General features: G+C 34.5%; 1 protein-coding gene across 6 annotated transcripts in view; it reads left to right on the top strand.

The window, feature by feature from the left end:
• Window positions 1–22781, top strand: part of Nr2c1 (nuclear receptor subfamily 2 group C member 1) — a 53851-nt gene that overhangs the window by 13622 nt on the left and 17448 nt on the right. For 4 of the 6 annotated variants that reach the window (XM_076854959.1, XM_076854960.1, XM_076854962.1 and 1 more), the window contains 7 exons: window positions 1838–2068; window positions 7917–7998; window positions 10864–11043; window positions 12210–12357; window positions 12436–12526; window positions 15340–15521; window positions 16871–17021. In XM_076854959.1, the coding sequence (XP_076711074.1) occupies window positions 1838–2068; window positions 7917–7998; window positions 10864–11043; window positions 12210–12357; window positions 12436–12526; window positions 15340–15521; window positions 16871–17021 (1065 nt within the window). Of the gene's footprint in view, window positions 1–1837; window positions 2069–7916; window positions 7999–10863; window positions 11044–12209; window positions 12358–12435; window positions 12527–15339; window positions 15522–16870; window positions 17022–22781 lie in introns of those variants that run through there. The other 2 variants (XM_076854963.1, XM_077109322.1) reach the window with 2 other exon arrangements.

Below are 22781 nucleotides of genomic sequence, written 5' to 3'. Positions count from 1 at the left end.
TTTTATACTTTACCTTTTATATCTCTTCATCTGGCTTCTTATTCCTGTCCTCTAAAACATTCTTTATGATAAACTGATAAACATGTTTCCCTGAGTTTTACAAGCTATTGCACAAATTAATCAAACCTAAAGAGGTCATAAATACCCAAACTTAAACTCCCTGCCAGAAATTACAGAGGATGCCCAGACATGAGGTTTTCAAGTTCAAGGCCAACCTGGATAACTTGGTGAGAAATAAAACTTCTGTCTCAAAAAAAGAGGTTTCTTTTGGGGCGAGGGTGGGGTGGGGTGGGGTGGAGAGCTTGGGTTGTAGCTCAGTGATAGAGCACTTGCCTAGCATGAGGCCTTGGAATCAATGCCTAGTACTAGAGGGGGGAAGAGTACCTAGACTTCTGACTAGATCTAATTTGGGAATAGTGTTAGATGAAGTCTGAAGCCTCAACCTATGGGATATAACGCTATTTCAGGGTAGATTGTGTTAGAATTTAAATAAATTAGAAGACCCCCAGTTGATGTCTACTGCAAAACTGCCTACTTGCTAGTGGGGAAAAATCCTCTCATCTTTTCAGGTCACAAGTCTTCTATGTTGATAGTGATATAAGAATTTTTCAAAAATCCCTCAAATACTGCTTTTCCTAGACACACAGTACCATCATCCAGATGTTCTCAAAGTATCATCTAGGGACCTTTTCACAAAGGCAGCAAGGTCAAAACTGTTCTCATAATAGTACTAAAATATTATTTATCTTATCTTTATTGTTCTTTCACAAATATACAGTAGAAGTTTTTAGAAGCTACATGATGTGATATTATCCTGTGATGAAATGTGTCAACATTTGTAAGATGTATATTATTCACTGAACCAGTGTTTTCCAAGTGAACAATGCAATGCATATTGTTACAAAATTGTGCATGCATAAGGATCCATTCAAATTGTAGAATAGACCAGTGGATTTTACGATATTACAGTGAACCTCTGAGAAGTCAGCCCTTGTCAAGTTTTGGTGTTATATCAAAGAACAGTTTCCAGGCTGGAGTTGTAGCTAAATGGTAGAGTCCTTGCCTCTATGAGACACTGGGTTTGATCCTCAGCATCACATAAAAATAAATTTTAAAAAGTTAAAAAAAAAAACCTTTAAACAAACAGAAAAACAGTTTCCACAGTTTGAGAAGGCTATAAAAATACCATGCTCCACTTATATACTGAATGTAAGACTGTGCTTGCTTTATATATTTAATCCAAACAACATATTTCAACAGACTGAATGAAGAGGCAGACATGAAATTCCAAGTTCTATTAACCAGACATAAAGAATTTGCAAAAAATGTAAAATAGTGCTATTCTGTCTATTAAATACTGTTTGGAAGATAAACTTATTTTTCATAAAAATCTGAGCTGTTGCTCAGATCTCACCTTATCTTGCTTTGTTTTTCTTCATAGTAATACCTACAATATTATAATTTTTTTGTATCTTTTTACACTGAAGTAAAAGCTTTATGAGGGCAGAGATTTTTGTTTCATTCTCTGCTATATCCCCCCAGAATTCAGAACAACAAATTTATGTTTGTCTAAATTAATGTGGGAAAGAAGAGGGAAAAAGGAATCAAAATAATATAAGGTCAAATAATTTACTGTCATACCAAAACAATAAGGTCAAATGATTTACTATCATACCTTTATCTGTTTGTTTCCATAGGGTAAAATGGAAGTAGAATTGCTAGTTTAAAAGGTTTATAGTGGTGGCTTTTCTAGCTTTGAGAATATAAGAAAATTGTATCACTAAGAAAAACAAAATATTATGCTGAATCAATTATTAATTTAACCTGATTGTGTTAGATTGTTACAGAGCAGCAAACTGGGCAAAAAATCCAGATTGTGACAGCACTTGATCATAATACACAAGGCAAGCAGTTCATTCTGACAAATCACGATGGTTCTACTCCAAGCAAGGTCATTCTGGCCAGACAAGATTCCACTCCAGGAAAAGTTTTCCTCACAACTCCAGATGCAGCTGGTGTTAACCAGTTATTTTTTACAACTCCTGATCTGTCTGCACCACATCTCCAGGTAAATAACTGTAGAAGTATCTCCCTTTTACACTTATAAAAAATTAAAAAGCTTAAATTAAAGTCCTGCCATAAAGACTTCAAATATATGCATATTATGTAGAGTATAATATTGTGTAAATTGTGTTCAGAGTGTCTGTGGTGACTGCTTTTTCCTGTGGGCCATTGTACTTTCACTCATAACCCTCCCTCACACCCAGATATTTTGGGCAGTTCTTAGTTATATCCGGAAGATCCATTCTAGCTAGTTTGGCTAGGGAGCAATTTAATAATGAATACAGTTCTAGGCCAGGTTTCTAAGAATAACTATTAGAGCATGCTACAAAATTTGGTTCTGAGAGTCCCCTCCAACTTCTGAGGTTCAAAGTAGACACTGTCAAATTCAGGAACAACTTTTATAGCTGTGGTGTCTGGAACCAGGCTTCCTGTGGTACTCATAGCAAGCTGCCAGATCAAGAACTAGGAAGTGTTGCTGCTGGCTTCAGCATTGTTCCTACTTTCTTGTCAACCACACCTTCATTGACATAACAAGCAATCCATTAATTGTCTGCTTTTACTCTCACACCTTTACCTGTTTGTTTCTATAGAGGATAGAATTTCACGGAAGTAGAATTGATAGTTTAAAAGGTTTATAGTGGTGGCTTTAACTTTGACGGTTTCTTACTTGTTTTTGATGGCCTTGACAGTTTTGAGGTGGGTATAGTTTTGTGTGGAAAAGATTATGGGAGTTAAATGCCAGTTCATCATTTATCAAAAGTACTTACTGCTGGGAGCGGTGGCACAACGCCTGTAATCCCAGCAGCTCAGGAGGCTGAGGCAGGAGGATCTTGAGTTCAAAACCAGACTTGGCAACTCATTGAGGCCCTAAGCAACTCAGTGAGACCCTGTCTCTAAATAAAACATAAAAAAGGGCTGGGGATGTGGCTCAATGGGTAAGTACACCTGAGTTCAATCCCCAGTACCAAAAAAAAAAAGTATTTGTTGTCAATGTAATATGGATGGTGAGATAAACTTGATCACCTGGCTGAAGTGCTGTTATGTCATGTTTCTTCATTGTAAAGTTACTGCTTTTTTAAAAAAAAATTGGGCTTGGGGATGTGTCTCAAGCGATAGCGCGCCGGCCTGGCATGCGTGCGGCCAGGGTTCGATCCTCAGCACCACATACAAACAAAGATGTTGTGTCCGCCGAAAACTAAAAAAAATAAATATTAAAATTTTTAAAAAATCAATTTTTAAAATAAAGATCATATTGGAACTTGCCTACTTTATGGATTCTCTCTGAGGAAAATAAAAGAGAAACAGATGTAGGTTACAGTTCCCCTAGACTTAGAAGATTTGATTCAAATATGAGCAGTCCTTTTAACTTCTTTGTATTAAAATAATAGCCTCTAAAAGATAAGCACCATTTGTGATCAGTATGCCATTAAGGAAGTGTGATACTTGTTATAGGTCCTTTCAGAGGACATCTACTAGCAGAAATTTTTGTTCACCTGTTATTACTTTTTTTTTTTTTCTTTGATGGAGTCTCACTGTGTTGATTAATCGGGCCTCCAGCTCCTGATCGTTCTGCCTCAGCCTTCTTAGTAGCTGGCATCCCAAGCATACACCACCATGCTTGGTGTTGAATTTTTTAAAGTACTTATTGAAGACTGATTTTTGAGGTGATATAGAAAGAAATAATACCTTATATTACATAGTAAGGGACAGTCATTTTAAGAATCATTTAAAGTTTTTTTATCCTCCATTTAAAGTTGTCAAAATGAAAATTATTCATGAAGACATTCACACTCCTAAATGGAGAGAAAAAGGTGGGGATTACAGGGGTTTCCAAGTAGCAAGAGAAGGTGTTTAAATGCTATATCATTGTTTTTGGACCACATTGATGATTTGTTAGTATTTCAAAACTTTGGGGAAAAAAAAAATGAAGGTTGGAAAATAACCCTAAAACAGAAGAAACTATTGTTCCTTTGCTAGCTTCACATTCCTCCTGCTTAGTGATGAGCTCTTTATATAATTTAAAAGGCCTGGTAATTTGCCCAAGACCATCCCACCGAGTTTCACTTCTAGTCAGTTAGGAGCTACTGTTCATCAGACCAGAGCCCATGATCTCAACCTGCACATGTCCCCAGTCATACCTCATTAGTACAAAGTCTGAATTTTGTATGTTGATCATATTTTCAAAGTTATGATTAATTATATGATCAAAATTTATTTATAATAACCCATTTCCCCTCAAAAAGTTCAGGACTTTTTATTTTGTCAGGCCATTCCATATGGAAAGTTTCTAAGCTCCTTTTTTTTTTTTTTTTTTTTAAGAGAGAGTGAGAGGGAGGGAGAGAGAGAATTTTAATATTTATTTTTTAGTATTTGGCAGACATAACATCTTTGTATGTGGTGCTGAGGATCAAACCCGGGCCGCACACATGCCAGGAGAGCGCGCTACCGCTTGAGCCACATCCCCAGCCCAGTTTCTAAGCTCTTCAAAGACATGTCATGGGGGCTGGAATTTTAAAATAAAGGTCCATTGACAACTAAAAAATATTAAAACAAAACAAACAAAAAAGACGTGTCATGATAGGATTAGTAACTGCTGCAATGATTTTTTTTGTTTTGTTTTGGTTTTCTGTTGTGTTGTTCTTTTTAGTTATACATGACAGTAGAATGTATTTTGACATACTGTATGTACATATATATACATGGAGTATAACTTCCCATTCTTGTGGTTGTACAGAATATGGAGTCACCCTGATCATATATTCATTTATGAACATAGGAAAGTTATGTCCAGTTTCATTCTACTGTCCTTACTCTTCTCACTCACCCCTGCTTCCCTTCATTTTCCTTTGTCTAATCCAGAGAACTTATGTCCCTTCCCCACCCCCATTGTGTGTTAGCATCTGCATATCAGGGAGAACATTCAGCCTTTGGTTTTTTGGGATTGGCTTATTTCACTTAGCATGATAGTCTCCAGTTCCATCCATTTGCCAGCAAATGCCAGAATTCCATTCTTTATAACTGAGTAATATTATATTGTGTATATTTACCACTTTTTTTTTTTTTATCCATTTATATGTTGAAGAGCACCTAGGTTGGTTCCATAGCTTAGCTGTCATGGATTGAGCTGCTATAAACATTTATGTCTGCCATAATAATTTGACATTCTATATGAATAATATTAGTACCCCATCTTTCACCCTGCACAAAACTCAGCTCAAAATGGACCAAGGACCTAGGCATTAGCCCAGAGACCCTGCACCTACTAGAAGAAGTGGTAGGCCCAAATCTCCATCATGATGGCTTAGGAACCAAATTCCTCAACAAGACTCCTAAAGCACAAGAAGTAAAATCAAGAATCAATAAATGGGATTGTATCAAACTAAAAAGCTTCTTCACAGCAAAGGGAAGCAATCAAGAACATGAAGAGAGAGCCTAAAGAATGGGAAAAAAATCTTAGGTACTTATACCTCAGAGCATTACTCTCCAGGATATATAAAGAACTCAAAAAACTTAACACCAAAAAGCAAACAACCCAATCAATAAATGGGCAAAGGCTGGGGCTGGGAATGTGGCTCAGAGGTAGAGTGCCCGCCTAGCACGGGTGGGACCTGGGTTCCATTCTCGGCACCACATAAAAATAAAGGCATTGTGTTGTGTCCATCTATACCCCTCCCTCTCTCCCTCTCTCTCCCCCACTTTATTTTATTTTTTTAGAGGGAATTTTTTTTTTTAATATTTATTTTTTAGTTTTCGGCAGATAAAACATCTTTGTTTGTATGAGGTGTTGAGAGGATCGAACCCAGGCCGCACGCATGCCAGGCGAGCGTGCTACCGCTTGAGCCATATCCCCAGCCCTCTCCCCCACTTTAAAAAAATTTTTTTTAGGGGCTGGGATTGTGGCTCAGTGGTAGAATGCTCGCGTAGCATGTGTGAGGCCCTGGGTTTGATCCTCAGCACCACATTAAAAGTAAACAAATAAAATAAAGATATTGTGTCCAACAACAACTAAAAAAATAATTTAAAAAAAATTTTTTGAAGATAATTAAAAGTAAAAATAAAACATAAATGGGCAAAGGAACTGAACGGACACTTCACAGAAGAAGAAATACAGATGGTCAAGAAATATGTGAAAAAATATTCAATGTCACTAGCAATTAGAGAAATGAAAATTAAAACTACACTGAGAATTTATCTCCAGTCAAAATCACAGTTATTGGGCTGGGGATGTTGCTCAGTTGGTAGAGTGCTTGCCTCACATGCACAAGGCCATGGGTTCAGTCCCCAATACCACAAAAAAAAAAAAAATCACAGTTATCAAGAATACAAGTCACGGCCTGGGGATGTGGCTCAAGTGGTAGCGCGCTCGCCTGGCATGCGTGCGGCCCGGGTTCAATCCTCAGCACCACATACAAACAAAGATGTTGTGTCCGCCGATAACTAAAAAATAAATAAATTAATTAATTAAAAAAAAAGAATACAAGTCACAATAAATGTGGGTGTGGATGTGGGGAAAAAGTGCACTCATACCTTACTGCTGGGACTGCAAATTTATAAAACTACTCTGTAAATTAGTATAGAGAGTCCTCAGAAAACCTGGAACCATCATTTGACCTAGTTATCCCACTCCTCAGCATATGCCGAAAGGGCTAAAATCAGCATACTACAGTGACGCAGCCATGTCAATATTCATAGCAGCTCATTTCACAATAGCTAAGTTATAGAACCAACCTAGGTGCCCTTCAATAGATGAACAGATAAAGAAAATGTGGTACGTACACACAACAGAATATTACTCAGTCATACAGAATGAAATTATGGCATTTGCCATTGAGTGGATGGAACCTGGAGGCTATCGTGTTAAAGTGAAATAAACCAGTCCCAAAAAACAAAGGTCAGTGTTAACTCACAATGGGGAAGGATCACATTGGGAGGGTGTGGAGGGAGGAGTGGAGGTTCACAGGATTGGGACTGGATAGAGGAATGCGGGGAAGGGTATGGAGATAGAGATGGGGATTGGAAAGATAGTGGAATGAATTGGATGTAACTTTTCTATGTTCATGTATGAATATATGATCAGTGTAATTCCACATCCTGTACAACCACAGAATGGGAAGTTGTCCTCGACATATGTAAGATATATCAAAGTACATTCAAGCCAAGTGCAGTGGCACACACCTGCAATCCCAGTGGCTCAGGAGACTGAGGCAGGAGAATCACTAGTTCAGAGACAGCCTCAGCAGAAGCAAGGTGCTAAGCAACTCAGTGAGACCCTGTGTCTAAATAAAATACAAAATAGGGCTGGGAATATGATTCAGTTCAGTGCCCTTGAGTTCAATCCCAAATACCCAAACCAAAAAAAAAAAAAAAAACTATTGTCATGTATAACTAAAAAGAACAAATAAAAATAACTTTGAAATAATATTAGTGTTTATGGTTAAAATGCATTTAGAAAAAAATTTATGTAGCTGGGTATAGAGGTATATACCTGGAATCCCTGGTACTCAGGAGTTTGAGACAGAAGGGTCTCAAGTTCAAGGTTAGCCTGGGCAACATAGCAAAACCCTTGTCTCAAAAAAAGAAAACCAACATCAAAAAGATATTAATGTAATTGTGTGTTGAATTTGATTTTTTAATGGAGTTGTTATGGAACAAATTGAAAAGATATTCTTGCTGTCCTTGTTTTTTATAATAGTTGAAATTTTCACCTATATATAAGACTAGTTTAATTGATATGAGTTCACAGTTTAAGATTAACTTAAGATAAAGTAAAAAGACTGAATATTCTTTAATTTTTTTAACAGAATGAGATTGTTACCGAGTAATAACATTTTTCTTTTCTCTCTTTTTTTAAGCTCTTAACAGATAATTCTTCCCCAGACCAGGGACCAAATAAGGTTTTTGATCTTTGTGTAGTATGTGGAGACAAAGCTTCAGGTAACATTAAAAATTACCTATATGTATTGTTTTGTTAAAATACATACTATCTTTCTTCTAAAAATAGTTCTGGGTATGTGGCCTAGTGTTACAGTGCTTGCCTAGCATGTGTGAGGCCCTGAATTGATCCCCAGCACTGCAAAAAAGAAAAAGGAATGTGTCATTTTTATAGTGATATATGACTTTATATGATTATTCCCCCACTATTGGTGATTGAACCTAGGGTTTCCCACATACCAGACGAACACTCTACCACTGAGTTACATCCTCAGTGCTTTTTATATTTTGAGACAGAGTCTCAAAGAGTTGCCAAGGCTGGCTTCAAACTTGTGATCCTCCTCTCTCAGCCTCTCTGGTAGCTGGTATTATAGATATGCACCACTGCACCCTGCTCAAAATGTAGCTAATTTTTCCCCAGAGCTTTTCTTTTACCTTCTACTTCGGTGCAGTTTGATTTGTAGTGATATAAAATGATTATTTCAATGAATCATGGAAAGTTTCACTTTAAGTGTACATGTAGACATTTTTGAAAATTAAAATTGGAGGATTTGTCAAAGGAATCACTCTATTATTTTTTTTCAGTGTATTATTTTAAAATAAGATGTGATTTTTATTAATATATTACGTCAGTTGTTAACTTCTGGGAATACGGAGTAATTTGAATTATTGAAGTGAAAAAAGCTTTGGGAATCTTTATTCGGTGTTCTGTGTAACTGAGAAGATTGTTCTCAAAGCTTATTACTGGTTCTTGGGGTTAAGTCACTTTCATTCTGGTCATTATTATTTCATGCCAGAAATATACTCATATCTGCTCATACATATTCACAGATGCCAGTGGTATACAATTTAAGAGTTTTAAGTTTGTTACTCTTTTCTAAAGCTCCTTTATGAAAATCTCCATTAGAACTTTTCCCAGAGTATGTTCAGTTTGTTAGTAAGTATGCAAAAGAAATTATCACGGGATAATCAAAATGTAACAGATTTCTTCAGAAATTTCAAAAGTGAAACTCATGAGTAGAGATGATTATATTTCAAATACTAGCCTACATTTTATCTTCCTGTCTGGTGTATATAGTATTCAGATTAAAGTATATAATAAAACTAGTTAATAAGTGATCTTATAAATGAAAATTTTCAGGTTGGGGATGTGGCTCAGCGGTAGAGCACTTGCCTAGCATGTTTAGGCCCTGGGTTCAATCCTCAGCACCACATAAAAAATAATAAAGGTATTTTGTCCAACTACAACTAAAAAATAAATATTAAAAAAAAAAGAAACGAATACTTTCTATGTTAGAAAAGGGGATTATGTTTTGAGTCACCCCCCCCCCCTTATATCAAAGAAGACATTTGGCATTTGTTTTTTAGGGATTGGCTAACTTCACTTAGCATAATCTGCTCTAATGCCATCTATTTCCTTGCAAATGCCATGATTTTGTTATTTTTTAGTGCTGAGTAATATTCCATTGTGTATAAATGCCACATTTTTTTTTATCTATTCATCTATTGAAGGGCATCTAGGTTGATTCCACAGTCTAGCTATTGTGAATTGTGCTACTATGAACATCGATGTAGCTGTGTCCCTGTAGTATGCTCTTTCTAGGTCTTTTGGGTATAGTCTGAGAAGGGGAATAGCTGGGTCAAATGGTGGTTCCATTCCCAGCTTTCAAAGGAATCTCCATACTGCTTTCCAAATTGGCTGCACCAATTTGCAGTCCCACCAGCAATGTAGAAGTGTACCTTTTTCCCCACATCCTCACCAGCACTTGTTATTGTTTGACTTCATAATGACTGCCATTCTTACTGGAGGGAGATGGTATCTTAGAGTGGTTTTAATTTGCATTTCTCTGATTGCTAGAGATGGTGAGCATTTTTTCGTGTAATTGTTGATTGATTTTATATCCTCCTCTGAGAAGTGTCTGTTCAGATCCTTGGCCCATTTGTTAATTGGGTTATTTGTTTCCTTGTTGTTTAATTTTTGAGTTCTTTGTATACTCTGGAGATTAGAGCTCTATCTGAAGTGTGAGGGGTAAAAATTTGTTCCCAGGATGTAGGCTCCCTATTTACCTCACTTATTATTTCTCTTGCTGAGAAAAAACTTTTTAGTTTGAGTAAGTCCCATTTGTTGATTCTTGATTTTAACTCTTGTGCTATAGGTGTCCTATTAAGGAGTTTAAAGAAGATTACCACTAAACAGGGAAGAGAGGTGGGAGGGAATGGGAGGGAGAAGGGGAATTGCACGGGAAAATGGAAGGAGACCTTCATCGTTATTTAAAATTACATATATGATGGTGTGAGGGGGAAGAAAAAAAAAAGAGAGAAATGTGTCACAGTAGATTGGGTAGAGAGAGGGGAGGGGAGGGGAGGGGAGGGGAGGGGAGGGGAGGGGAGGGGAGGGGAGGGGAGGGCAGGAGAGGAGGGATAGGGTGCGAAGCACAATACAACAGACACTAGTATTGTTGTACGTATAAACATGGCTGTATAACCAATGTGATCCTGCAATCTGTACACGTGGAAAAATAAGAATTTATACCCCATTTGAATCAAATGTATGATATGTCAAGATCATTGTATTGTCTTGAGCAACTAATTAAAAAAAAGAAAAGGGGATTATGGGTGATTTCTGTTTCCCAAATTTTCTTTTAACATTGTTGAGCTTACATTATAAAATTAAAATTTTCATATTTTTATAATTTATCACAAAGTATAATTATTTCATTCTGTTTAATAGTTCCTAAAAAAGTTTTGCATGTCAGAATCAATAATCTTAGTTTTATCAAATTTATTATTTAAAAGGAAGAAATGCGTTTATTTCATTTCTGTTCTAAAATATGTGACTTTTATATTGTCTTAACATTTTATCTCTAGGGCGTCATTATGGAGCAGTAACTTGTGAAGGCTGCAAAGGATTTTTTAAAAGAAGCATCCGAAAAAATTTAGTATATTCATGTCGAGGATCAAAGGACTGTATTATCAATAAACATCATCGAAACCGCTGTCAATACTGCAGGTTACAGAGATGTATTGCGTTTGGAATGAAACAAGACTGTATGTATTAGCTTTAAAGGAGAAAATACTTTTAAGAATTTCAGCGAACTAGAATTATATTCAAATTAACACATTAAAAATGTCAAATATATATACTTTCTTATTTCAGTTTTCCAACTCAGAATATAAGAATATGTACATATGTGTATTATTCAACAAACATTTTTGACTGTTAATATATCTAGTATATATTTGTAATTTGAGGTTGGCACCCAAAAAAATATGACTAACTAGATTCGAGTTTACTTTTTGTTTTTTTCCCCTAACAGTGCCTGGGGATCAGACCCAAAACCTCACATGTGCTAGGCAAGCACTTTACCTCTCAAAGCTATAAACCCCAGTTTGCTTTTTGATTAAACTACGAAAAAGTGACTTAATAAGATAATGATAATGGCTAATAAAAGCTCTCAGTATACAAACACTACACTTAGCATATATATTAATTTCCTCTCAGGGCAGTTCTCTACAGAAGATACTATCGTTATCCATTTTACATTTTACTAGACAGATGTTGAAAAACGTATCCAAGGTATACAACTAATAAGGAGCACAACTTGGCTTTGAATGCTGGCAATTGTTTTTTAATTTTTTTGAATGCTGGCAATTTGTCTGCCAGAAAATGTAATTACAACCATGCTACTTTATCTATTAAGTAATATGAAATAAAATAAAAGTACTATGTATACCTACGTGAATTTAATATGTTACAGTATATATATTATAAATAAAGACCAGACAGTTGAAATATTTGTAAAAAAAAAAAAAAGTCTCCTTGCCCTTAGCTTAAAAAAGATCTATCTTAGACTTTTCTGTGTTTATTAGTATAATTTTTAATTGGTCCACATTTGATTTCATTTTTTTGTTTAAACTCATAGATACATGAGGGATTCCTAACTTTGTGTCAGTGAGCTTTTAAAAAGTAAAAATTCCTCTGTATTTCTACCACAGGAGTGGAGGAGAGACAGGAAACTGAGAGATGCAACTGGCTTATTTTACAAATATGAAGCAATTTTTTAAAATTTGCTTGTATTTTAAGTACTGATGGTTATCTGTGGAATTCAGTGTGGTGGCCTTGTCTTCCATTATTAGCAGGATTGTTGACCTAGAGCTTACATTTATAATAGGCATGAATTCTGTATTATGATATAATCAATCCGTTTTTATAGCTGTTCAGTGTGAAAGAAAACCCATTGAAGTATCCCGAGAAAAATCTTCTAACTGTGCTGCTTCAACAGAGAAAATCTATATCCGAAAAGACCTTCGAAGCCCATTAGCTGCAACTCCAACTTTTGTAACAGATAGTGAAACTACAAGGTATAGTAAAACAAATATTAAAGTAGTTAGTCGTTTGTTTTTCCCAGTGATACTAAGACATAAACTTATTTGTTACAGGTCAACAGGACTGTTGGATTCAGGAATGTTTGTGAATATTCATCAGTCTGGAATAAAAACTGAGTCAACTGTGCTGATGACACCAGATAAGGTGTGTTTAGGGCAATTTAAAGCTAAATTTTTAAAATATAATAATTCCTTTAAGAAAGGTAGGGAGCTAACTTTTGTTTAATTACTATCTGCCCAGACACTGTGCTTTACTATTTGTCTTTGTATTAAGTTGTTATAACAATGTTGTATATTAAGTTTCTCTTACAAACAGGCCCAAAGGACTCAGATTGTAACTCAGAAGAGAGTAAGTTATGCCCAGGCTGCAATCACCAGCACAAAAACTTGAGAATCTAGCTGTATACGTTGTTTCATGGAAGGAGAATATATGTGTCTTTAAGTTTTAGCTGAAAATTATAATACTTAAAAGTTACAACTGTTTACTCATATATAAGAAGGCTGTTTGGAGCAGTGGCTGCAAGCATGGAGTAGTACAGTCATATGGACTTGACTTCCTGTCCCACCTCTGCTTTTTACTGCCTGATTTTAGAGGATCATTCTTTTGTTGATGATAGAGGGATGGTGATTCTGACAGGGTTGTTATGAAGATTAAGTAAAATACACATGGAAGTAGTAGTCATGTAATTAATATTTATTAAATAATTATCTGCCTACTGATTAATTTGAGGAGAGCACAGAAATTGTTTGTTCTGCTATACATTCACCAAAATCAACTTCATTCACATAGAGAATCAATAGAACAAATGAAACAATAGAAACACAGTTATTATTTTAGGATTAAGAACTGTGTGAGGAGTCTGGGGTTGTGGCTCAGTGGTAGAGTGCTCACTTCACATGTGTGAGATCCTGGGTTTGATCCTCAGCACCACATAAAAATAAATAAGTGAAATAAAGGCATGTGTCCAACTAAAAAATAAATATTAAAAAAAAAAAAAGAAAAGAACAGTATGAGGGGCTGGGATTGTGGCTCACCTACCATGTGTGAGGCCCTGGGTTCCATCCACAGCACCACATAAAAATAAATAAATAAAATAAAGATATTGTGTCCAACTACAACTAAAAAATAAAAAACAATATGAATAAAAACCATAAAGCAAAGTACTAATTGAAAAAATATTATTAAAGGATCTTGCCAGTAAGCCATAGAAGGAGGTTTGGAAGTCCTCTCATTAGGTTTGATGGGATAATTTGAGCATTAAAGAAAGAATGTAACAAGGGGCTGGGATTGTGGCTCAGTGGTAGAGTGCTCACTTCACATGTGTGAGATCCTGGGTTTGATCCTCAGCACCACATAAAAATAAATAAGTGAAATAAAGGCATGTGTCCAACTAAAAAATAAATATTTAAAAAAAAAAAAAAGAACAGTATGAGGGGCTGGGATTGTGGCTCACCTACCATGTGTGAGGCCCTGGGTTCCATCCACAGCACCACATAAAAATAAATAAATAAAATAAAGATATTGTGTCCAACTACAACTAAAAAATAATATGAATAAAAACCATAAAGCAAAGTACTAATTGAAAAAATATTATTAAAGGATCTTGCCAGTAAGCCATAGAAGGAAGTTTGGAAGTCCTCTCATTAGGTTTGATGGGATAATTTGAGCATTAAAGAAAGAATGTAACAAGGGGCTGGGGTTGTGGCTCAGTGGTAGAGTGCTCACTTCACATGTGTGAGATCCTGGGTTTGATCCTCAGCACCACATAAAAATAAATAAGTGAAATAAAGGCATGTGTCCAACTAAAAAATAAATATTAAAAAAAAAAAAAAAGAACAGTATGAGGGGCTGGGATTGTGGCTCACCTACCATGTGTGAGGCCCTGGGTTCCATCCACAGCACCACATAAAAATAAATAAATAAAATAAAGATATTGTGTCCAACTACAACTAAAAAATAAAAAACAATATGAATAAAAACCATAAAGCAAAGTACTAATTGAAAAAATATTATTAAAGGATCTTGCCAGTAAGCCATAGAAGGAGGTTTGGAAGTCCTCTCATTAGGTTTGATGGGATAATTTGAGCATTAAAGAAAGAATGTAACAAGGGGCTGGGGTTGTGGTTCGGCGGTAGAGTGCTCATCTAGCATGTGCGACACACTGAGTTTGATCCTCAGCACCACACAAAAATAAACAAATAAATAGGTAAATATATAAATAAATAAAGGTATTATGTTTGACTACAGCTAAGAAATTTTTTTAAAAAAATAATGTAACAAATTCAGATAACTAAGTATGTATTAATTGAAAATGATACGCAGGGGCTAGGGTCATGGCTCAGTGGTATTGCACTTGCCTAGCAAGTGTGAGGCACTGCGTTCAATCCTCAGCACCACATAAAAAAATAAATAAAATAAAGATATTGTGTCCATCTACAACTAAAAAAATATTTAAAAAGAAAATGATACTCAGGAAAATCTGTCACCATTAGAAGTTGCTAAGGTATCAATTCATTGCTCTGAAAAATTGATGAAGGAAGAAAATGAAGCACTTAGTTACATATACTTGTGAAGAGTTAAGGAAAAAAAAATTGTTTCTAATGAATTACAGCTAATGCATACAGGATATATTCTATAGTTGTTAGCAAACATTAAAAAATGAAGTCAAATGGGGGAAAATGTATTGTGTAAGAAAAAGCCAACATCTTAACCCTGTAAAAAGATTGTTCAACTTCAATAAAAAAAGAACATGGGATTGGGTGATTTTTTTTTTTTTTTTTTTTTTTTAAAGGGAGTGGGGGTGTTTGAACCCAGAGGCTTAATCATGCCAGGCAAGCATTCATTTATCTTAGTGCACTTATAGCATTTTGTAATCTAGAATTGGACATTCAGATTTTAAAATAAATTGATGCCAATCTGCAGAATTTTAATACTTTTTTTTTTTTTTTTTTTTTTAGGCTGAATCATGTCAGGGAGATTTAAGTACATTGGCCAGTGTGGTTACCTCATTAGCAAATCTTGGAAAAACTAAAGATCTTTCTCAAAATAGTAATGAAATATCTATGATGGAAAGTTTAGGCAATGGTGATTCATCTTTGTGTGAATTTCAAGAAACACAGAGCAATGGTGATGTTTCAAGGTAAGGTTTATCTTAATTAATAATAAGTGTCTTTTTAAATGTTTTAGCATTTACTGGTATATATTTGTTTTAAACACTGTTGATTAAAGTTTCAGGAAACGGGTATTTCTATTAGACTTAGAAAATTTAAAGTGTACTAAGTTTTAACTGAAAAACTGCATTTAATATAAAATGTTGAGCAAATTACATTCTAAATAATAAGCAATAAGTGAATAAGATTAGAATGTATTTGTAAAATTTAGGAATATTTTCCCTCTTGAGTGGTAATTTGCATCTGATATTTTAATTGCTAGATTTTATCTTCTGTTTATGTAAGCACAAAATATTTTCTTTCTAAACAGTCTTATTGATTCCACATACAGTAATTTTTAGTGATAAAAATAAATGTAAAAGACACCCAGTTGAATGAACTACACTTGAGGAAAATAATGCAGAATTCTGTTTTTTATTCTGTCAGTGTTAACGCTTAGGATTTAGAAACCAAATTTCTTCAAACTTTTCTTGTAGTTCTGTCACCTAAAATATTAAATATTGTTCTGGGCTGTAGCACAGTAGTAAAGCACTTGCCTAGCATGCCCAAGACCCTGGGTTCAAACGTTAGCACCAGAAAATAAATAAAATAAAATATTGATAAACTGCGATTGAATCACAATAAGTACTTTATTTAAAATGAGATTTTAAGGAGCTCTAGAAGTTATATCATTGAAAAATATGGGGTGTTACATTGAATAATTATTTGCTAATAGTTAATTATTATTTGAATAATTATTTGCTAATAGTTAATTATTCTTATTTTAAATGCTTAACAGTTTTTACATTTACCTATGTAACCACAGATTTTAAATTATTCTCTGAATTTTTAAGTCCCAACTCTGTAAATAGAGCATAAGAATTCCCCCCCTAAGATTTTTTTTAGAAGAAACTTAATTCCTCGATATTACATTAATCTGATAATATAGTGTTTCATACCATACGTATGAAGTTTAATTTGTTGAGTTTGAAGAGAATCATACAAGTCATTAAGTCATTAAAATAAACTGTTGATATAGCAAATATCTATTTTCTAAAGTTGTGGAGGTTGTTTTGTTTTGTGGTGCTGGGGAATTAAACCTGGGACCTCATGCATACAAGGCAAGCATTGTACCACTTAACCCCACATACCCAACCTATTTTCTAAAGAATATTTTAGGTCTTAAATCTTTGTGGGGAAGGGTGGGCCTCCTGCATGCAAAGCAAATGTTCTATCACTGAACCACTAGGCTTAGGTCACAATTCCAGAATTTTCTGTAGAATTCTTATTTTACTCTTGGAGATTGGTCAAGCTCACAGCTTCTGATGTCTCTTTTTAGGGCATTTGACACTCTTGCAAAAGCATTGAATCCTGGAGAGAGCACTGTAGAGGGAATGGAAGGAAGCGTACACCTAATTGCTGGAGATTCAAGCATAAATTACATCGAAAAAGAGGGGCCACTTCTCAGTGATTCACATGTAGCTTTCAGGGTATTTCTATATGTTTTTAAATTTTCTTATTGTGTTATTTGATTCTGATGTTCCTTTCAAAAAATGAAAGTGTGTTTGTTGTACTTTTAAACTAAAAAATATCCCTGGTTAGAATTCCAAAACTAAAACTAATGTACACATCTGGCTAGAAAAGATAATGGCTCAATAAAACATCCTGTTATGATAGTAATTAGTGTGCTTAAGTCTTAAAAAGTTAGCTTTTACAGCTCTTTAACCATAATTGTTTTTTTTTTATTTTGAAGTTTAAGCATTGGCTTTAATGTTGTTTTAAGTGCACTGCTTTTTGTTCAGTGCCTGGCTACTTACTACTTTGGTGTAAATCAATAACTAAGAACCAGATATTCTGTGGTACTACAAAGAACTCCATTTTTTTTTATCACTCTAATTAACTTTCAGTGTTGTTATAAGAAGGTATAAAATTTTAATAATATTAGTTTTTTTTTAATGCTACTTAAATTTTTAAAATTTTTTAGTTGTAGATGGACACAATACCTTTATTTTATTTGTTTGTTATTATATGGTGCTGGGGATTGAACCAAGTGCTAGACAAGAGCTCCACCACTGAGCTTCAACCCCAGCCCTAGCTTTTGTTTTTTAACCATTTTGGAGGAGACACATTTATTTTTTTGCCCTAAATATATTCTTCAGAATGGAAACTATACACATAGAATACTAGAAACAATATATGTAGTAGACTAAAAAGTCAATTTTTAGTATTTGTTTTGTTTTCAAATGTTATTTGTTCCAGAGTTATAAATATGCTCACTATTGAGACCTCACTTTAAGAACCTATTATTTGGCACTTCATCTTAACCACTCTGTATCTCTGCCAGCTGTGGCTGATGTTAGCAAGATGTATGTAAAGTGATTGAATATACATGGGAGGTTTTCCTTAGCAATCAATGCAGGGCCTAACTATTCTGTATTGCCTAAGGGTGATTGCTCATAATTTTATGGTAGATTATAACAAATTCCTTAGGAAAACTTGCACAGTTATCATATGAATAAGTGTATTACCAGTAGAAATAATGAACAGAACATAAATATAACATTAGCCAAAACTGTGTATGATAATGTCTTTTTGTAAAATTCAGTTTGTAGAAACAGCTAGAGAAAACGCATTATGACTTTAATAATGGCAGATTGCTATAATGTAATATAGTAAAATATATTAGTGAAGCCAATTTTCATATAAAATTTTACATAAGAAAACTTACATGGAAAAATTCAAAATGTTTTATCTGTACTATACGGGGCATTTTTAAAATATTTATTTTTTAGTGGACACAATATCTTAAATCAAACTCAAGTGCCTCAGGAATGCTAGGCAAGCACTCTACCACTGAGCCACAACCCCAGCCCCTATACAGAGCAATTTAATATGAATAATTAGTGTAATCTGCTGGGCAAGGTGGTGCACACCTATAATCCCAGCAGTTTGGGAGGCTGAGGCAGGAGGATTGGGAGTTCAAAGCCAGCCTTAGCAAAGCAAGGCACTAAGCAACTCAGTGAGACCCTGTCTTTAAATAAAATACAAAATAGGGCTGGGGCTGGGGTTCAGTGGTCGAATACCTCAAGTTTAATCCTGAGTTACCAACCCTCCAAAATTAGTATCATCCTAAAAAATTATGCTAGGCTTAAACAAGGGTGGAGCAGGGCAGATTTTGATTATTTTTTTCTCAGTGTTGTTTTTATTCTAAATAGAAGATATTCTTTTGTTAGTTTTATTTTCTGCTCTTCTACTTAAATGGGAAGAAGGACATAATGAGACAAATGCAGGAAGAGGACCCAGTGTGGGAAAAAGGACAAAGGACTTGTTTAGAAAGAAATTGTTCAACTTTTTTGTCTTTGATGTTGGTCCTCAAGATTTTTGCTTCCTTGAAATAAGAGCTTTAAACAGATGAATTGGAAAAACTAGAACTTTGTTTTTCTTTCTGGAATTGGCTTTTTTCCATTCTATCTTTGACTGACTGTTAAACACCGTGTGTCCTCAGAGTTAGCACTGTGAAGCTTCTTTGCTGCTGAAAAGGACAGCTTGTTTTGATTATTATTTACAGTTCTGTTATGTCGAGAGTTTTATGTTTCCTTGATTTCTCTTAGTTCCTAGAGCCAGGTCATTTCATGGTTGGTTCTCTCATTGAAATTTACTGGTCATGACTTGAAGACTGACATCTGTAATGAGATAGTTAGTTCAGTTCTCTTATTTGCTAGGCTAAATTATAGCATGTTCTTCAATTTTTTTACAGCACATTTTCACATACATTTCTTCCCTTAAGTCTCACTACAGTCTTCTGGGGACATTTGAATTTTTATTCTCACTTGGTAGATGAAGAAAGATATTAAGAAATTTTTCAGTGTCTTTTTCAAAATGACTACATAGTCAAGAAAAGTAGTCTAATAATAGAAATAGAATAATAAATAGAAAAATAGAATAATAGAAAAATAGTCTGATGAAACTGGAAGTTGAAAAATCTAGGATGATAATAATGTATAACAGTTTTATTAAACTTGAGTCTTGGGTATGATTTCATATACCTAGTTCACTTGATTGTGAAAATTTCTTTTAAGAATAATCAATATAGATAGTATTTCCATTTTAGAAATCAACTTATGAGACAGAAGATGATTTCCAAACTTTTCTTCTTTTGTGTGAGTTTATCTCAATATTAGAATCACAGTGTTTTTAGTAACCAGTGTTTGCATCTTGGAAATTCTTGTCATTCTCCCCATGCCTTATTCCTATCCATACCATAACTGAAATTTAACCTTTCTGGTATTTTTGAGTTTGTCCCTTTCTGCTTATTCCTGTCACCATATTTTAGACCTTTTAAAATCTCCAGCTTGAACTATTAATAGTAATATTGTTTCCAGTCTGTCTTCTTCATCTTGTCCTGTGCATTGGTATTAAAGTGATACTTGCTTAAAAAAAAAATCAATCTAATAATGCCACTTGGCTATTTGTAAGCCTTGAGCAGTGGTAGAGCCTCCACTTAGCATGTGGGAGGTCTTGGGTTTGATCCCTGGGCTGCCTTTTTTTTTCTTTTTTTTTTTTTTTTTTTTTTGTACCTGGGATCAAACCCAGGGTCACTTAACCACTGAGCCCCAGCCCTTTAAGTTTTATTTTGAGACAGGGTCTCACTAAATCCTTAGGGCCTCACTGAGTTTTTCAGGTTGCTCACAAACTTGCAATTTTTCTGCCTCAGCATCTCAAATCACTGATTATACTGCATCCAGTGCCAATTTTTTAATTAAACCAGGTGTAGTGGCACACACCTGTAATTCCAGCAATGTGGGAGGCTGAGGCAGGAGATCCTCAAGTTTGAGACCACCCTGGGCAACTTATCAGACCCCATCTCAAGATTTTAAAAATTCTGGTGATATAGTTCAGTGGTAGAGCCTTGACCTGGCATGTGCAAGGTTCTATGTTCAATTCCTACTACCAAAAAATAATAATAAATTAATAAAAAAATTAATAAAACTTCTGTAGCTTCTCTTACCCATGTGGAACTAAGTTCATTTTAGGGCCCTCCACATTCTGATCCAACTGCCCATTATTTCTCACACGTGTATCATTTCCTAGCTTAGCCATTTTCATTTTATTCCTCTACTGAAATAGTAGCACAGGGATGCTTTCTGTAAATGGTTTTCGGATAAACAGTCTACATAGTCATATAAATAATTAATAAAGAGTTAAAAGGTAGAATCCATAAAGTATTGTAAAGCCTATATCATGTATACTATTAGCAGAATTCCATACAGAAATAGTGTTAGAAGGATAATTGCAAAAGCAAGTGATAACCTCTAAAATAGATTGATCAAGTTTAGGTCTTGTCTCTACCCCTTAAAAAATCAATTCAATTTATTAATTTTCTATAGTTTAGAAAATATGTATCATTCTGTTTATAAAAATAAAGATCCACAGACATTTTGGGGAAGCTTTAACAGCTTTGTAGTAGAAACTTCTATATATGTATAAAGAAAATGTTGTTTCTTCATCCACATTAACTTTCTGATCATAACAGTAGAGGCATATTAAAGTCTGTAAAAGATAAATCATAAAACATTTCCTCTTTTTCCAAAATAATATAGCATGATAGTTGTTTTTTTTTTTTAATGATGAGCTTCTTTAGTGTATATTGCAAATTATTTCAACTTTTGTGATTAAAACATGGGAAAGTTTTACATTATCACCACTGTTGTGGGAATTAAAGCCATTGTACCTAGTTTTTACATGTTGCAAGTATTTTATTTATTTAAAGGCCATTTAAAACTATTTTGTAAAGGGTATTTTTTTTATTGTTGTTTTGCTTTTTACTCATTCCTCCCCCATAAAACTAGAAAGGTTTGGTAATTCCCCAAAATTTTCAGGCCTTTTTTCCCCTACTCACCTTGAGAAATTCTGAAAAGGTATGATAGTTCTCAATTTTTAAATATATATGTTCATGTGTAGAGACAGTTGTGTCTTAAATGTTTAAGATGTTTAAGTTTGCTTGACATATTAAGAATTGTCTCATCAGGCGCAGTGGCTCACGCCTGTAATCCCAGCAGCTAAGGAGGCTGAGGCAGGAGGAATGAGAGTTCAAAGCCAGCTTCAGCAACACTGAGGTGCTAAGCAATTCAGTGAGATCCCATCTCTAAATAAAATACAAAATAGGGCTGGGGATGTGGCATGGTGGTCAAGTGCCCCTCCAAACCAAAAAAAAAAAAGAATTGTCTCAGTTGTATTTTATTTCATTGCCTCAGTAAACATTATGAAACATTTCAAATTTTTTCTTCTTAGGTCTGAGCATGTAGCTCAATGGTAGAGCATGTGCTTAACATGTGCAAAGAGTTGGATTCAGTTCCCAGAACCTCAAAAAAAAATTATTTTTCTTTAGATAGGATTTTATCTATTAATCTTCCTGTTTTATTCCTTAACACCATTAATAATTAGGTAAACCATTTGTGGCTAATATTGAACAAAACAGTTTTTTCTTTACATTTTTATCTAGCATTTCTAGAGAATTTTTACATCATTTTGATGTAAACTTTGATGTTTATCATCATAAGTATCTTGGAGAACCTGGTGAAAGCTATACATACATTCCCCAGAAAAATACATTTGTGCACATCTACTTACCCCACCTCAGAGTTAGTCACTATTTCCTGTGTACTGTGCTTTCCTTTGTCCTTTCTATATACATATATATGTATGAACACTTAAATATACTCTGTATTATAAGTCAGATCATCAACATTCTGTTTTGTAATTTTTTCACTTAGATGTCTGCAAGATATTTTTTCTAGTTTTTGCATCTCATTTTATATTTTTTAATACCTACAAGGTATTCTGTTCTGTAGTATGGATTATTCTTTTCCCTTGAGGAAATTTGGGGTTGTTGCCAGCATTTAGTTTCACCATTAGAAGTAGAGCTACAGAGAATATCTTTAGTTGGTCTTCAACTCCTGGGCTTATTTGATCCTTCTTCCTAAGCCTCATGAGTAACTAGAGTTGCACAAGACAATGCCCGTGATATGTGCTTTTGTGTGTGTGTGCGTGCATGAATTTTTCTGGAGTAGAAATACAGACTGAGTATCCTTTATCTGGAATTCTTGGACCCAGAGTGTTTCAAATTTTGGCAATTTTTTTTGGATTTTGGAATATTGACAGAGACCTTACTAGTTGTTCATTCCTAATATGAAAATCCACAGTGCTCCAAAATCCAGAAATTTTTGAGCTATGAAGTGTTTCAGATTTTT

Source organism: Callospermophilus lateralis, chromosome 4 (assembly GCF_048772815.1).
Source record: "Callospermophilus lateralis isolate mCalLat2 chromosome 4, mCalLat2.hap1, whole genome shotgun sequence".
Taxonomy (NCBI): Eukaryota; Metazoa; Chordata; class Mammalia; order Rodentia; family Sciuridae; genus Callospermophilus; species Callospermophilus lateralis.
This window is presented reverse-complemented; position numbering and strand designations above follow the sequence as displayed.